The sequence below is a fragment of the Balaenoptera physalus genome (assembly GCF_965194825.1).
Source record: "Balaenoptera physalus genome assembly, chromosome: 6".
Classification (NCBI taxonomy): Eukaryota; Metazoa; Chordata; class Mammalia; order Artiodactyla; family Balaenopteridae; genus Balaenoptera; species Balaenoptera physalus.
The window spans coordinates 136,302,561-136,320,516 of NC_138885.1; the positions used below are offsets into that span (position 1 = coordinate 136,302,561).

At 43.7% G+C, this 17,956-nt stretch overlaps 1 protein-coding gene across 7 annotated transcripts in view; it reads left to right on the plus strand.

Moving 5' to 3' along the window:
- TRAF3IP1 (TRAF3 interacting protein 1) overlaps window positions 1-17,205 on the plus strand; it is a 65,580-nt gene extending 48,375 nt beyond the window's left edge. For 4 of the 7 annotated variants that reach the window (XM_082466211.1, XM_082466212.1, XM_082466216.1 and 1 more), the window contains 2 exons: window positions 14,322-14,545; window positions 15,021-17,205. In XM_082466211.1, the coding sequence (XP_082322337.1) occupies window positions 14,322-14,545; window positions 15,021-15,186 (390 nt within the window). In that variant the 3' untranslated portion in view covers window positions 15,187-17,205. The other 3 variants (XR_014265060.1, XM_082466214.1, XM_082466215.1) reach the window with 3 other exon arrangements.
- Window positions 17,206-17,956: the final 751 nt, after the last annotated feature.

A 17,956-nucleotide genomic window follows, 5' to 3' on the forward strand; every position in this document is an offset into this window, starting at 1 on the left:
TTAATAATCCTAATGGGCATTTCCAGAGATGATAGTGAAAAGAGAAAAATGCTTCCAAAGTATATTTTTAAACTTAGATTCATTTGCTGCCACTGCCTACGTCATGGGAGGTGATTATGAAGTATAAAGCAAGTGAACTTTAGACCCTGTATCCTTTGAAATTTCCTTAAGGTACATCTGCTCAAACAGTCTGTGCGTTAGCCCTGTCCAAAGGGTCTTGTTAAATATTGGTGCTGGGTCTGCCCCAGACCCATAGGTCAGTCTTTGGGCAGGATCCTGGTGTGGGTATGTTTAAAAACTTCCCCAGCTGATTCTGATGCACAGCCAGGAATGAGACGGTGCCTTCAAGCTTCTGCTCCAGGTGGTCGTTGATCCCTGGAGGGATGAGGTAGGAATTGCTTAACCTGCACTTCTGGTTCCTGTGCACAAGGGCTGATCCCATTAAACCCTTAGAAGACCTGGGGTCAATGCTCGGGGAGGAAAGAGCCCGTCCACTCCCTCCATCCCTGGGTGGTAGCAGTGTCCTTCTTGGACCTGGCTCATTTGGGTGGGGGGGCTATGGAGCTATGGACTTGAGGCAGGTCTAAAAGCATCGTCCTAACCAGTAGGGAGCGTGCACTACCTCCTGCCTGGTGGTCTGTGTGCTCCAGTTATAGCTTCTTCCTCTTGCTGACATGCAGGGAGTGGGGCCTGTTCCTCGCTGGTGCGTCTGCCCAGGTTGCTGTGTCAGGAGCAGGCACTGTTTCTTGTTGGCCCCGGCTTGCATGAGCCTAGCCACTCCAAGCTTACTCACTTACCCCGTGGCTCTCCCCCCTTCCCCAAGGTGAGATCATCCTAACAATATTTTACGAGAAATGCCTGCACACACCTTTTTAATCTTTGAGCTCCTGAGAGATCTAAATAACAAATACAGACTTGTAAAGAGATGAGAGGAATGTGAGATGTAATGAAAATGACATAAAAGGATGTTAATAACTTTGATGTCCCTGAAGACTTATTAGTTGATGCTTAAATGTGAATGCTGTAGCCATGGAGATGCCATGGAGATGCCTTGGATGGAAAGCAAGGGCCCTTCCTGGGAATGTCTTCTCAGATTTAAGTTCCTCTGAGTGCTTGATACCAGTTTTCTCCATGTGTTGAGCCTGGCGCTTCTGGTCTGGTCGTCTGAGGGTACCCCCAGAGTCATCCGTCCTCTTTACAAAATGGCCACTGGTTTTCTTGCCTTGATGACAGGACTCAGTAGGAGGCTTGATACTTTTTCAGAATTCTGTTTCCATGGAACTTCCAGGTCAGATGGGGCAGCTTGAGCCCAAGAGTTTATCTTCCTCTCTCCTATTAGTATTTGCTTAATATACCTAGGTGTGCCGATGTTGGCTGCATATATATTTATAGTGCATATGCATATATATATGCATATATATTTATGGTTGTTATAATCTCTTGATGAATTGACCCCTTTATCATTATATATAATGACCTTTTTTGTCTCTTCTTACAGTTCTTGGCTTAAACTCTATTTTGTCTGATACAAGTATAGATACCCCTGCTGTCTTTTGGTTTCTATTTTTGTGGAATATCTTTTTCCATCCCTTCACTTTTAGCCTATGTGTATCTTTAAAGATGAAGTGAGTCTCTTGCAGGCAGCAGGTACTTGAGTCTTGTTTTTTTTTTATCCTTCCAGCCACTCTATGCCTACTTTCTCCCAGTTTTATTGAAATATAATTGACATATAGCACTGTGTACTTTTAAGGTATACGGCATAATGATTTGACTTAAATATATCGTGAAATGATTGCCATAACAAGTTAGCTAACATCCGTCATCTCTTATAGATACAAAAAAGAAGAAATTTTTTCCTTGTGATGAGAACTCTTAGGATCTATTCTCCTAACAACTTTCATATATTACTGTACAGCAGTGTTAGCTATAACCATCGTGTTGTACATCACATTCCCAGTACTTATTTGTCTTATAACTGGAAGTTCGTACCTTTTGACCACCTTCCTCCAATTCCTTCTCCCCTTACCCCCATCATACTGTATTTGTCTTTCTCCGCCTGATGTATTTCCCTTAGCATAATGCCCCAGGGTCTACCTGTGTTGTTGCAAATGGTAGGATTTCTTCCCTTTGTGTGGCTGAATAATATTCCACTGTGTATAACTATCTATCCATCCATCCCACAACTTCTTTATCCATTCATCTGTTGATGGACACTTAGGTTGTTTCCATGTCTTTGCTACTGTGAATAGAGCTACAATAAACATGGGGCTGCAGATGGCTCTTTGACATGGTGCTTTCATTTCTTTCAGATATGTTCCCAGAAGTGGAATTGCTGGGTCCGCTCTATGCTTTTTGCTTGGAGAATTTAATCCATTTACATGTAGGGTAATTACAATAAGTAAGGACTTACTAATGCCATCCTGTTGTTTTCTGATTCCCATGTTCCTTTCTTCTTCTCTTTCTGCCTGCCTTTGTGAATTCATGATTTTCCATAGTGGTATGCCTTGATTCTCTTCTCTTTATCTTTTCTGTATCTACTGTAGGTTTTTGCTTTGCTTTTTTTTTGTTTTTTTTTGCTTTGTTTTTTTCTGAGGCTTACATAAAACATAGATATAACAGTCAATTTTACACTGATAACAGCTTAACTTCAATTGCATACAAAAACTCTACCCTTTTACTCCCCCTTATGTTTTTGATATTGTGATCTACCTCTTTTTATATTGTGTATTTATTAACAAATTATTGTAGCTTTAGTTATTTTTAATACTTTTTTCCTCGAACCTTTATACTAGAGTTAAGTGGTTAATACCTCCATCACATTACAGTACTAGAGTTTTGTTGTTGTTGTTGTTTCGTTTGGCTTTAGCAGAAACGCTAGACGTGGATAAGGCTTTGTGACATTTCTTCTCTGTCTGTGACACTTTAGAAGGCACGATTTACATGGGATTGTCTACAGTTAACAAATATGCTATTTTTGAGACTTTATGGCTTCTTATTTAACGGCCATAAATCTAAGAGTAACTATATGTCATGACATAAGAACTATGAGGTCCCATCTTGAGATTGCTTCCTTCAAAATCAGCATTTTGTTTCAGATGAAATGTTTTAAATTTGGTTAATACTACATTTCAAGAAAAATAATTGCGTTTATACATGCACCTATTTATTTATCTATTTATTTATTTTTAAAGCGAAAGCAGGTTTATTCAGGGAGATACACACTCCATAGGCAGAGTGTGGGCCATCTTGGAAGGCAAGAGGCCAGTATCAGAGTATTTTGAATTTGACAGTATACTTAACTTCACCAGCGTGTTGTATATTTTCATGTTACTAATTAGTGTCCTTTTGTTTCAGCCTGAAGAGCTCCTTTCAGCATTTCTTATAAGGCAGATCTAGTGGTGATGAACTCCCTCAGCTTTTGTTTATCTGAGAAAGTCTTATCTCTCCTTCATTTCTGAAGGACAGCTTTGCTGGATAGAGTATTCTTGGTTGGCAGTTTTTTCCTTCATCTCTTTGAATATTTTATCCCACTCTTTCCTGGCCTGTAAGGTTTCTGCTGACAGATCTGCAGATTGCTTTATGGGGATAGCTGGAAGTTACAAGCTGCTTTTCTCTTGCTGCTTTAAGAGTCTCTTCTTGTCTTTGATTTTTGACAGTTTTATTATCGTCTGTCTTGGAGAAGATCTCCTTAGGTGAAGTTTGTTTGATGAACTGTGAGCTTTGTGAACTTGGATGTCCAAATCTTCTTCCGGATTTGGGAAGTCCTCAGCCATTATTTCTTTAAGTAAACTTTCTGCCCCTTTCTCCCACTTTTCTTCTGGGACTCCAGTAATTTGTAGATTGCTTCTCTTGATGGTGCCCATTGATCATGTAGGCTTTCTTCACTCTTTTTAATTCTTTCTTTTCCCCCCAGACAGGATAATTTTGAAGGTCTTGTCTTCTACTTCACAGATTCTTCTTCTGCTTGAACCATTCTGTTGTTGATGCTCTCATCACATTTTTCATTTCATTGGTTGTGTTATTCAGCTCCAGAATTTCTGTTTCTATCTCTTTGTTAAACTTCTCATTTTTTTTCCTATATTATTTTCCTGATTTGTTGAACTGTCTGTGTTTCCTTGCAGCTCATCAAACTTCCTTAAAATAGCTATTTTGGGTTCTTTATCAGGTAAATTGGAGCTCTCCATGTCTTTGGTATTGGTTACTGGAAGAGTATTGGTGGTGTCATGTTTTCTTGATTTCTCATGTTCCTTGAGTCTTTTTTTTTAAATTTGTTTATCTTATTTATTTATTTTTGGCTGTGTTGGGTCTTTGTTGCTGCACGCAGGCTTTCTCTAGTTGCGGTGAGCGGGGGCTACTCTTTGTTGCGGTGTGCGGGCTTCTCATTGCGGTGGCTTCTCTTGTTGTGGAGCACGGGCTCTAGGCGTGTGGGCTTCAGTAGTTGTGGCATGTGGGCTCAGTAGTTGTGGCTCGCGGGCTCTAGAGCGCAGACTTGGTAGCTGTGGCGCATGGGCTTAGTTGCTCTGCAGCATGTGGGATCTTTCCAGACCAGAGCTCGAACCCACGTCCCCTGCATTGGCAGGTGGATTCTCAACCACTGCGCCACCAGGGAAGCCCCTTGTTCCTTGAGTCTTATGTTGCTGTCTTCACGTTTGAAGTAGCAGCCATCTCCTCCAATCTTTACTAACTGACTTTGGGTGATAAATATTTCCACCAGCCCTGCTAGGGATTCTGAGGCTTTCTCATCTCCTATGCATACGCTCGCTCCATGTTTCTTGCTGTTTCTTGCTCCCTCCTTCAGCAGAATTCCTCAGCTTCTATGCCTTCTCTCCGCCCTGCAGCTCCCGGCTGGGTGATGACAGCCTCCCTCTCTTTTCCCAGGAGTGGAGCTCAAGCTGAAGGTTGTGGTCTCTCCCTCCACAGACTCAGGCTGGCTCTCTGTACGTGCTCAGTAGCCTTCCATCAGCGCTTGCTCTCACCATGCGGGGATCACACACAGGAGTGGCCGCAGGGTGGGAGTGCGTGTGGGTGAGGCACGCTGAGCGCTGGGGGGCACCCATGGGCCAGCTGGGGGTCTGTAAGTGAGGCGTCCCCAGCGGCTCGTAGGCGGACTTGTTGGTGGAGTCTGCAGTGGGGGTAGTAGGATCTGCATCAGTTTAGCTACCTGCCACTCTCCCAGCCACTCCGAGCCCCCCAGGCGTGCAGCTCACGACTCTGGATGGGGCGAGAGAGAAAGGAGCCTCTTTGGCAGCTTCCCGCACAGCTGGGGAAGCGGAGTGCCCACTGCGGCGCTCTCACTGTCCCCCTCGGGAGAAATCACAGGCCGTGGTGGTCTCTCTTGGCCCTAAGCTGTTCCACCTCGGGGAGGAGTGACACCACGGGTGAAGTCAGGCTGTTTCTCTTTCCGTCTCCAGTGCATCCACACTTGGACTGTTTTGCCCTGGTGGTGTGCTGGACCTCTCCGCGGAAACCCGGGTTTGCGCAGAGGCTCCCGTCGTGGGTGATCGCCTAAGACGGCCTTCTCCAAGCGCTCCCTGCCTGCAGAGTCAGCACATCCGCTGCCCTGTGGTGGAGTCCCCAAAGCTTGGTGGCCCCTACTCTGCCGCAGCCGGGAGATGGTCCCCACGTGGAGAGCGGAGCGAGAGCGGGGCGAGAGCGGGCTGGCGGCCCGAGTGTCCCCCTGTCCGGCTCTGAGCCGTCCACTGCCTTCGTCCGTCTCCTGAGCATGGGTGCCCCTGACATTGTGTTCTGTTTTATAGTTGTCCCCTAGTTCGGTTTCAGTTTTGTTATTTGGGCAGAATCTACTTGGTGTAGATTAAAAGAATTGCAGAATCGTAAAAATCTCCAGCTAGAATGAATTTTAGAGATTTAAACAAAGATAAAGAAATACAAAAATAAAGGTTCATGGTTACGAATTCCTAAACTTATTTTTTTCTAAAGCTTTTATTTTATTATATGATTAATAGTGAAATAGAATACACTCTAGGAATGGAAACTCTATTCCCTAGTGGATAAATATATTTTTGTCCATTTTCTTTAATAGTCAGTGTTTCTTCTTCTTTTGGGCTGCCACATCCCGGAAAGAGTCAGTTGTTTCAGTTAAAAAAAAATTCAAGTCAGCTGTTGTAGCATCCTTTAAACTTAGCTTACTTACCTTATATTTAACCAAGAAATTATTCTTGAACCAAATAAAATCACTAGTGTGTTGTGTCTCAGGTAAAATCACTAGTGAGTGGGTTGTCTCTCAAGAATAAATGGCACATATAAAATTCAACGTCCATTATTGCTACAAGCTTGCAGTGAACGAAGGGCAGGAAGGTACCTCTGGCCACAGGAGGAGGAGTACCTGCATCGAGCAGTCTGCATCCTACACAACAGGGAGGGGCTGCAGGTGTTTCCATGGAATTCAGGAACAAGGATGGCTGAGATATTCTGGAGGGTCTAACTGGTGCAAAAAGAAATGAGGTTGAATTCTGGAAAGGAGACAGGGTCACCATCATTTGAAGATGACAACAGTCTGCCAAGTCAATCAACCCCCTAAAAGTTAAAACTATTTAAAAAATTTATAAGGTGGCCAGTGACAAAATAAATACACAGAGGTCAGTATTTTTCCTATATGTCAGCAATAACCAGTTGGAAACGATGTATATCAAGTCCCCCATCCAGAACTGGAAACAAAAATGTAAGTTTCCAAGGCATGTGTGCATTTAATAAGAATTTATAGTAACTGTATTGAGAAGCCACAGAATTTTACCAAGAAATATAAAAGGTCTGGAAAAAGTCGAGAGAGACGTTGTGGTTCTGGATGGGAACTCAGTATTATAGAGATATCACTTCTCTCAAGTTAACTTGTAAGTTTAATGCAATTCCAGTAAATATTCAATGGATGTTTTGGAATTTGGCAGGGAATATTCTAAAGTTTTTCTGAAAGCATAAATATATGAGAATAGCCTTTCATAAAAATGTTTGAAAGGACCAGGTTTAGGCCAGTAATGTCATATTCTTAACTTACTTTCATTACTTTAAGTAGAGAAGGGATCATTTTAGCTGGGGATCTGAGTTTACATTTCCCTGTTGCCTGCTTTGTTAGTGTCAGTATGGTCAATCCTCCATGTGACAAGATGATTTTTAAATTCTTTCCATTTTCAGGTCAGTCCGAAAGGCCAGGCTGAAGGTACGTCTGCTCTGTTCTGTGCACTAACCTTTGACTTCAGCCGCAGTGACCCCACGCCAAGCCTCCGTACTCTTATCTTACACACCAGCCTTCCGAGAGGGTTCCTTGTTCCTTTCCAAGGACATTAATGTTTGTAGAAGTAGCTAACATTTAATGATCTTTTGATTTTTCTCTGCACCAGGTTCTAGGTGGTTCCTTATATGCATTTCTTCTCCTGTAGAAGCTTACCCATCGGATATTCTCAGTCGTAGACAATATAATAATTATAACGACAGCTGACATTGATAGAGCCCTTACTATCCCTAAGGAATTGCATACATCACTTCGTTTAATCCTCACAGTAATTTATGAGATAGGTGTCATCCCCATTTTCTAGGTTAGGAAACTGAGGCACAAGAGTTATCTTGCCCAAGACTATGTAGACAGTCGCACAGGTAGGACATCAGTGAACCTCACACTATATAGCTTCTCATACATACGTTCTAAAAGCTTCCTGCTCGTGTTTATTTCTTATCTGTAGTGGCTGCAGTGAGCAGGTTTTACCAGCTGGGAGGTTTTTTTTAGCAGCATGTCCCTGACTTGGACCGGCGGTTTTCTCTCTGCTGCCAGTGTTCAGTAGTTATACCCGCAGCTGTCAGATTGTAGAAATGCCATCGGAGTCGATGTTCTTGTATATGCACAGAAGTAGAATACTGGCTTGTGAAAAATATTTGACGTAAATTGGTACAACCACTTTGGAAAACTGTGTGACATACGTACCCGTTGACCCAGCAATGCCACTTCTTGTTGCATGCCGTGGAGAATCCTGTGCCTGTGTGTGTTAGGACAAATGTATAAGATTGTTCCGAGTTGCCTTGTTTGTCATGGCCCCAGACCAAGAATCACCCAAGTGTCCACCAGCAGTGGAGTGGTTGGATAAATCATGGTGTATTCATATGATGACATAGCCATTCAGCAATGCAGATGAACAGAACGCATGTGCTCGTAATTACATGGTTGATTCTCAAGTACAGCGTTGAGCAACAGAGGCCAACACATGCAGATACACGTGTGATTCCATTTGTCCCGTGCACATAGGACAGGCACACGGGTCAGCAAACAGCAGAGCCCGTCATGCAGACCCGGGACTCGAACACCAGGGACGGCAGACTGACAGTGACCTTGGGCTTTGGGGACCCTGGCAGGGTTTGCTTTCCTCACCCAGATGATGACTGCAGGTGTCACTTTATCATTTTGTTAAACCGTTCATTTTTATGTCTTAGGTGCTTTTCTGTGTGTGTGTAAAGGTTAAGGTGTTTGATTCCAGACAGTTTTACTGTGCATTCAAGATACTAGTTTGACCCACACTAGAAATGAATGTGTGGTTTACAGAGAAGTTTGGTGATGGAGTATTTCTGGGTGAACAGGACGCTTGGAATCATTATTCTGTGGGTCTCTGCTTTTCTCATGTAACTTGGATGCAGGCATTCCTCGGTTTATAAAGAAAATGAACTTTTGACAGGTTGTATATAAATCGCTTCCTGAAGTCATGGGAGAGTATGTTATTTAAAGCAAATACTCACACTCTTTGATTTTTTACCCCCCTCCGCAATTAATCAGGCCTTTGTTTATCGGGTTGGCTTCACGTAGGGTAGAGCTCTGCTCAGGAGTGTCCGTGACCCCTCAGATCAGCGGCGGAGTGGAGGGCAGTGTCGTACCCCAGATCCCGCTTCTGAGAGACTTCTAGCAGAATCTAAGGGTCAGGCTTTCAAGCATTATTTTAACAATAGTACTTTTTTGCCCTGAAGCATTGCAGTTGAAATTTAAAGAAACAAATCTCGGAGGTCAGCAGTTTTTATGTGTATGACTTATAATAATAAATCATTATAAATTTAAAAATCACTGTAAACACAAATGCCCACAGTTCTGGGGACAAGTATGTGTGTGGTAAATGCAAATAATATTAAGTCCCAGGAGTAACTGTTCACCTGAAAACTCTTGGAAAGTCGCTTTCTCTGAAGCGCGCGCACGAAGTGGCCGGCCAGACGCTGCCAGCTGAGCAAATAGTCTGCAGCCTGCAGCAGGAGGAGGCCCAGCCAGGCGGGAGGGCGGGTGTGCGTGCCCGTGACACACAGCTGCCACCCCTCTGTGTCACCTGTAGCAGCTGATCCCGGGGCAAGCCACACGCAGGAGCTGCAGGCTGTGCCGTGTCGCTCAGAGCGGATCTCCGAGCTCAGCACTGCAGTCTTTCAGTAAAGATTTTTAAGGGCTAATTTCATGGTTTGGGTTATTTATAGAGTGGCGATGGGGAAGGGGATGTGTCAGGAAGGAAGGCAAATGATTTTTCGGTGAAAGAACTTGTCTGCCTGAAGCTGGACGTACAGCTTGTTGGTTGGTGCTGACAGTATGCCAGCGTATTTGTCGGCCTTCCGCCGTGCCTCGAGCTGTGGCGCCTGCACTGAAGCGGGATCTCGCCAGCTGCGCCTGCAGGCCTCGCAGTTTCGTCCTTCATGGTGGAGAAATTTACGAGAATGGTTACCGTTCATCGAGGGCTTACTTTGTGCGAGGCACTGAGCTGCTTATTTTATATTATCCCATTTAATCCGACCTGCAGGGTAAATATTATTACTTCCATTTTATGGTGAGGAAACCGAGGTACAGAGAGGTCACGGCAAGCTCCCGAGGCCGTAAAGTTGGGAGGCGGTGAGGCGGGCTGGGACGGGCTCAGGCCCCGCAGAGCACACGCTCCCGACCGCTCGCGCCTCGCCCACGGGCCCTCCGGTGTTCTAGGTGGTTTTAGGTACTATTTTGGGTCATGATACAGTTTTGTTATTTTTTGCTCTTCCGTTTTCAAAAATTAAGCATATTTCATGTGACTAATTCCTGTGTGGTGAGTATGGTGGTGGATTCTCAAATTCTACCGTACATATTAAAAGTCTGTAAAACAAGGGTTTGTAATGGTTGTGTTTGTCTGGAAAGTTGCTGATACAGCAGTAGAAGCTATGCGTAAATCAGAGGCTGTCGTCAGTGGAGGGTGCTTGTACAGCACATGATCAGTGCTTGACTTATCCACCCTACCTGCCACTTTAATTAAGTGAAAGTTAGAAAAATGCCAGAATTTTGATATTTTGCAGCAATAATAAAAGCCTCTCCCGACTATCATAAACCAAGCCCAAATGTATCTTGTTTAAAATCCTTAGGCTCTTAAAAGTAAAATCATGACTTTTAAGATTAGTGTTCCAAATCCTGCTTGGTTCTGTGCCACAGAAACATGAAGGACTTTGACAGATGACCCCTTACTGTCTTCATCCACGTTGGGACTTTTGCCGATTTTGCAAGACGTCGTGCCTGTTAGTCTCCATCCTAAGTTCTGTGCCCTCAACAGTTTGGTGTTAGAGACAACGTGATGCCAGATACATAGGAATTACTTAATAATCATTATGAGTGGGTTTAAATAGAATTTTAAATGTCTCAACTAAGTCAGTAAGTAGTCAATATAATAAAGACAACACAGTTTTTCCTGGGAAGTCGTTTGTCATTGTATTGATTCATTTTAGTCATTTAGCATTTTAATTTAAAAGCATTTTTATAGCTACTACCTTTTTTCTTTAATTAAACTTATTTTGAGATAACTGTAGATTCAGATGCAGTTGTAAGAAATAATAGAGAGATCCCAGGGACGCCTTACTCAGTTTTTCCCACTGATAACATCTTACAAAACCGAGTGCCGTATGACACCCAGGATGCTGACCTTGATACAGTCAAGATACAACATCTCCATCATCACAAGGGTCCCTCTTGTTGCCCTTGTATAACCACAGTCCACCCTCTACCTTCCACCCCACCCCGTCCTGAACCCCTGGCAACCACTAATCTGTTCTCCATTTTTATAGTTTTATCATTTTAAGGATGTCATATAAATGGAATCATGCAGCATGTAAGTTTTTTTCTTTTTTAATTTTTAAATTTTTATTTATTTATTTTTGGCTGTGTTGGGTCTTCATTGCTGCGCGCAGGCTTTCTCTAGTTGTGGCGAGCAGGGGCTACTCTTCGTTGTGGTGCACGGGCTTCTCATTGCAGTGGCTTCTCTTGTTGCGGAGCACGGTCTCTAGGCGCGCGGGCTTCAGTAGTTGCGGCACACAGGCTCAGTAATTGTGGCTCACGGGCTCTAGAGCACAGGCTCAGTAGTTATGACGCATGGGCTTAGTTGCTCTGCGGCATGTGGGATCTTCCCGGACCAGGGCTCGAACCCGTGTCCCCTGCATTGGCAGGCGGATTCTTAACCACTGCGCCACCAGGGAAGCCTGCAGCATGTAAGTGTTGAGACTGGCTTTTTTCACTCAGCATAACTCTCTCAAGGTCCGTCCAGGTTGTTGTGTGAATCAACAGTTCATTCCTTTTTATTGCCGAGTAGTATTCTATGATACAGATGTAGCACAGTTTATTTAACTACTCACTCCTTGAAGGGCATCTGGGTTGTGTCCAATTTTTGGCTCCTTTGAATACAGCTTCTGTAAACATACCTGTACAGGTTTTTGTGTGAACATGTCTTCTCTTCTCTGGGATCAGTGCCCAGGAGTACAATTGCTGGGTTGTATGGCAGTTGCATGTTTAGCTTTTAAAGAAACTGCCAAATGGTTTTCCAGAGCAGCTGTACCATTTTACGTTCCCACCAGCCGTGAATGAGGGATCCAGTTTCTCTGCAGCCTACCCAGCATTTCGTGTGGTCGCTGTTTTTTGTTTTAAACATTCTGATAGGTGTGGAGTGTTATCTCATTGTGGTTCTAATTTCCATTTCCTTAATCGGTAATGATTTTGAACATCTTTTCACGTGCTCGGTGGCCTTCTGTATATCATCTTTGGTGAAATGTCTGTTCTTTTGTCCATTTTCTAATTTGATTGCTTTTTTTGCTGTTGACTTTTGAGAGTTTTTACATTCTAGGTACTAGTCCTTCACCAGGTCTGTGGTTTGAACATATGTCCTCTCACTCTCTAGGCTGTCTTGCATGCTCTCAACAGGGTCTCTTGCCCAGCGACAGTTTTTAATTCTGATGAAGTCCAGCTTATCAGTTTTTCCTTTAATTGATCATGCTTTCGGTGTCAGGTCAGAACTCTTTGCCTGGCCCTAAATCCCAAGGATTTTCTTCTAGCTTTTTTTCTAGAAGTTTTATAGTTTTCTGTTTTATATTTAAGTCTGTGATCCATTTTGAGTTAATTTTTATACAAGATGTGAGACTTAGATCAAGGTTCATTTTTCCCTGTGGATGTCCAGTTGCTCCAGTGCCTTATGTTGACAGGCTGCGTTTCCTCCACTGGATTGCTTTTGCACCTTCATCAGAAGTCAGTTGGGCATATTTGTGAGGATCTGTTTCTGGGTTCTTGTTCTGTTCCATTGATCTGTGTGTCCGTCCTGCCAGTACCACCCTGTCTTGATTACTGTAGCTATCTGGGAAGTCCTGAAATTGGGTAGCCTGATTCTTCCCTCTTATTTCTTCTTTTTCAAAATGTTTTAGCTATGCCAGTTCCTTTGCCTTTCTATATAAGTTTTAGGATAATCCTGTCCATGTCTACAGAGAATTTGGGATTTTGGTAGGAACTGTATTAAACCTATATATCAATTTGGGGAGAATTGACATCTTTACTATGTTGAATCTAGCAATTGATGAACAGGGTATGGCTCTCTCTTTTTAGATCTCCTTTGATTTATTTCATCCACATTGTGTAGTTTTCAGTATACAAGTTCTATACATATTTGGTGAGATTTACACCTAGTAGTATTTCTTTTTTTTGAGCAATTATAAATGGCATTGTATTTTTAATTTTGGTATCCGTGTGTTCATTGCCAGTAAATAGAAACACGGTTGATTTTTGTATGTTTATCTTGTATCCCGCAACCTTGCAGAATCACTTATTAGTTCTATGAGCTTGGCCTTTTATTTGTAGTCCTGCGTACTTAACACTTTCTATGTGCCAGGAATTATGTTAAGGCTTTCCATGTGTTTGCCAAAGGCCAGGATGTGGTGGGGCTAGGATCTTGACTCATAAATTACTTGTTCACTTCATCTGTTCATTTGGCAGATATTTAAGGAGCACTTATATGGACCAGACACAGGGTTCCTGCCCTCCTGGGGCCTACGGTCTGAAACCGGAATTAGAAGTGACACAAGCGGTTATCTAACTTAATAAAAGAAGTTTAAAAATAAAACAAGACGTTGATTAATTATAACTTAATGCATCTGACTCATAGTGTCAGTGGGTAAAGCAGGGACATTTAGTCAGCCTGTGTGGAGTGGGAGCACCAGGGGGGACTTGCTAAACAGTGTTCATTTCCCCAGGAAAGGTTTCCCGAGCCAAACCGCTTGTTGATTCTTAACACCAGTTTTTGAAATTCAGAGATGTCGGTGGTAAAACCTCATATGAAGGGAATTAAACATTGCTTGTCAAAGAGCCCAAGAACTCCTGGCCAAAACTGAATGAAGCTCCCTGGTCACCTCCATCGTCACCCCTTCGCCTGCTGCTGCATGAGCCCCTCCCCCGCCCACCCTGCACCCTCGATGCCCACCGGGGCCCCAGGCCCCATAACCTCCGCACCAGCCAGCGCAGGCCAGCCCTCCTCGACCTCACCTGCTGCCCCTGCGCTGCCGTTGGCCGCGCCCTCCATCCGCACACCGTACCTCCCTCTCTCCACCAAGCGGTCCTGCTCTCCTCGGCTGGTGGCTGCCCTCCTCTGGCCTGGCAGGCTGGGTTGCAGAGTCGTTTGAGCTGAGAAGGTGGTGCATCAAGGAGTGAGATGCAGGGCCAGGTCGCCTTCCTGCCAGACGGTTTGGGAAGATCATCAGTGGCCCTGCCTGAGCTTTTGTAACACTAACGGCAGTAAGTTTCTGGTCAGTTGGGAAATGAAAATCTTGCCCTACAGAAATGTGCCCCTCGGACAGCCTTCCAGGGACAGGCCCTTACGGGGCGCTGCTGACGTGCTCACACAGGGCTTGGCACCCCGGGGCCACTGCTGGCCTAGCCTCACGGTCACAGGCGTGAAGCAGTGCCCCACAGCCCGGTGGGTCCCGAACCGGCGCTGTCCCCACGCCCATGCCCCTTCCGCCCTTAGCAGGCCCTGTCCTGCCTTAGGAGTAAGGATGTTGCTCTCTCTTCACTCTCCTCCCACTGACCGTAGGAGAAGCTGCTTGTCTTTGAGTCGGCGTGGAAGAAGGAGAAGGACATAGTCTCCAAGGAGATAGAGAAGCTCCGTGGGTCCATCCAGAGCCTGTGCAGGAGCGCGCTGCCCCTGGGCAAGATCATGGACTACCTCCAGGAGGACGTGGACGCCATGCAGAAGGAGCTGCAGCTGTGGCGCAGCGAGAGCCGCCAGCACGCCGAGGCCCTGCAGGCAGAGCGGAGGTGGGGGCCGGGGAGGGGCGGGCCGGCGAGCGGGCCGGGGCGCACGTGTGCCCGCAGCCCAGGGGGAGCGCTCCCGAGAGCCCACGGCCTCTCGACCCTCGCTTTCTTACCTCCTCCCCCGAAGGAAACACGTTGCTTTTTCTTTTTCGTTCATAGCCTAACGTGCATTTCTTTGTAGCAATTAGAAAAGATCTGCAGTCAGTGTTCAAAAACGAGATTTAGACATTAAAACAGACAGCAAACTTTGCAGTTTGGGTACCATATTTTTCATGTATCTTATCGAAATCCCCAAAGCTTTGTGACTGTAATTTGAAAGTATTTTGATTTTTCACTCTAAAAGAGTACGTTTATATTTTTACCCTTTTTCTTTGGATGCAATGACTAATTCACTTTTGTTGTCATCCATTGTTTTAATTAAGAAGCAAATGTAAAATGAGAAAGATATTTATAAGCCACTGGCTTTGTTTTCCGTCAGCATCACAGACTGTGCCGTGGAGCCCTTGAAGGCGGAGCTGGCGGAGCTGGAGCAGCTGGTCAGAGACCAGCAGGACAAGATCTGTGCTGTGAAGGCCAGTATTCTAAAGAATGAAGAGAAAATTCAGAAAATGGTACATAGTATCAATTTGAGTTCCAGAAGGTGAAAGCTCAAACGTTTCAGAGACTGAAGGTGGTCCTCAGTTTGCACGTAAAAAGGAGGCTAGAACATCGTTACTCCTTAAGTTTCAGTTTGAAGACAATGAACAGTTTACAATGTTATCCAACTAATTTTCAGAGCTTTACAGCTGAGGCATATTCAGTGTATGAAAGACCATGTTTTCCTACCTTCCTCCGGCTAGAATACTTGCTAGTTATAAATAGCTCTTGCAAATGCCTGTGTGAAAAGTTTCTTTACAAGCCTGTTCTTTGTATTTCCGCCGTAGGCTGTTCAGTTCTGTGCCAGATTCTCCAGCAGGTAAGTGGTGCTGGCACAGCCAGGGATGCAGGAGTCCGTGATTTCAGACGCTTGAGTCTAGTGACAGGACTTCTGTGAGTCAAGCACTGAGTGAAGGATGGCTGTACTTTTTGATAGGAGCTTCATAAATCCAATGAAGCCTGAAAATGAATGAATTATATTTTTAGCTCATTTCCACTTGAAAAGGGTTAATTTCGGCCCATATCTTTATAAGGTACGCATGAACTTTAATTTTTAACCTCTTTGTAATTGCATACACTTTATGTAATTTTCTTACTGGTCCCTTTTATCTTTTGCTTATATTTCCAGCCCTTAAAGTTCATACATTTAAAAAGATTTGAGTATGGCCTTCATGGACATCGTCTGGACATGAGATTGTCACAGGCTGTATCCTCACTTTCTTCAACACTTTGCCCCTGGGTTTTTGCCACGTGCACAGTTGTGTCACTTGCCTCGTTCTCTCCAGAAGAGGGGCTTGCTCTCCAAGGCATCGGCATCATGCCTTTTCCTTCGCACAGGTGTAAGCACCTGTGCACCTGAGAGACAAGTAGCTTAGGGAAAACTGCAAAAGGAAGACTTAAAAGGATACATGGATTTGCAAAATTTTTTAATGTTAGCCTTTTTTTGGAAATTGTTTTTTTAAAGCAAAAGTTTTTTTTTTTTTAAAACATGGTTTATATTTTGTTTTTCACTACATATAATATTGTAAATACTAAAGTCTTCAATTTGTGTATAAAGGATTTCACTGTTTGGAGACATACTTACGGGTCTTAAGGTCTGGGTCCTGATACTTTTATTTCTAGACACTGTATTTATTATGTAACCCAAGGAGGGCCATCTTAAGTGTTAGAATTTGCCTGAGAAAGTTTTGTTTCTTTAAAAGACTAGCACAAATGGCACCGTTCAGTTTTTCTTAGTGTAATTTCCAAAATAAATCTGTTACAAAGGTAGTTCTATGATTTTCGAAGCTGAGTAAGTTCAAGGTCAGATTATTAAGATCTGCCGTCGTGAAACATTGGTCTTCTTCTCCTTCCTGTAGTTTACCATAAAATTCTGTTTGGCGAGGTTCCACTAAACGCAGCATTGGCGGAGGGGAGGCGTGTCAGTCCCCAGTCCTCCACACGCTCCTAGGCTCTTTTCCACTGACTTGAGTGGCAGCCACCATCCTAAAGGGACCCTGTTTTGCTTCAAGTTAAGGTGTCCACCTTTAATGCATTTGTACATAAGACTAGAGATTTTGTGTTGCAAAAAATTGCATACATTGTATGTGAGTAAAATTTTGTATGAAGTAGTCTCTCAAATTGTATCATAAAATTTATTTTTCTTTTATACATAAATCATTAAAATAATCAGATATTTTTTCCATCAGTGTATGGGTTGTGCAGTTCAGCTCACACCTGGAAGAACGCATGTATAAGCATTTGGAGTGTTTTAGTTTTCAAATGTGTGCGGTTTGTTTTTCTTTGAAGAAAGTTCAGGGAAATTTATATTTTCACTCATTGTGCCACCCCTTTTCTGTATAAATTGAAGTCTTATAAGGCAGGTAAGCATTTATTAGAAATTTTAAGACCATTCAGGAAGTTTTAGAAAGTCTCTGCATGTAGTTATTACTGTATCTTATCACAAATGAATTAAATCCTGTTATTTATTATTTTGATAGAATACACAAATGGGATTATTAAATGTTTTTCTCTGCTTTGGCTTGTAAGTTTTCAAGAAGTACTGGAGTCATACTTCAGAAATTTTAATTTAAGGGACTTCCCTGGCGGTCCAGTGGTTAGGACGCCGCACTTCCACCACAGGGGGCACGGGTTCAATCCCTGGTGGGGGGAACTAAGATCCCGCATGCCGCATGGTACGGCCACAAAAAAAAAAAAAGAAATTTTAATTTAAAAGTTGAGCTGACATATTTATATTTAAAGGAAATGCATAAACCTTTGAAAAAAATAACAAGACTAAAATTCGAGCTTTCTACTTTGATATTCATGCTTATTTTTCTTCTCAATAAGCAACTTAAAAAATGATAACAGGGGGCTTCCCTGGTGGCGCAGTAGTTGAGAGTCTGCCTGCCAATGCAAGGGACACGGGTTCGAGCCCTGGTCTGGGAAGATCCCACATGCTGCGGAGCAGCTAGGCCCATGAGCCACAATTACTGAGCCTGCACGTCTGGAGCCTGTGCTCCGCAACAAGAGAGGCCGCGATAGTGAGAGGCCCGCGCACCACGATGAAGAGTGGCCCCCGCTTGCCACAACTAGAGAGAGCCCTCGCACAGAAACAAAGACCCAACACAGTCATAAATAAATTAAAAAAAAAAAAAACTGGGATCTGTGAAAAGAGATGATGTCATTTAGTGACAATATAAGTGCAGTTTAGGATTGGGGGGTGTCTGGAATTCTCAGTCTGTGACAAGTGCCCCTGAAATATTCCCAGACTTCTTTTCCAAGCTGCCTTGAACTGAC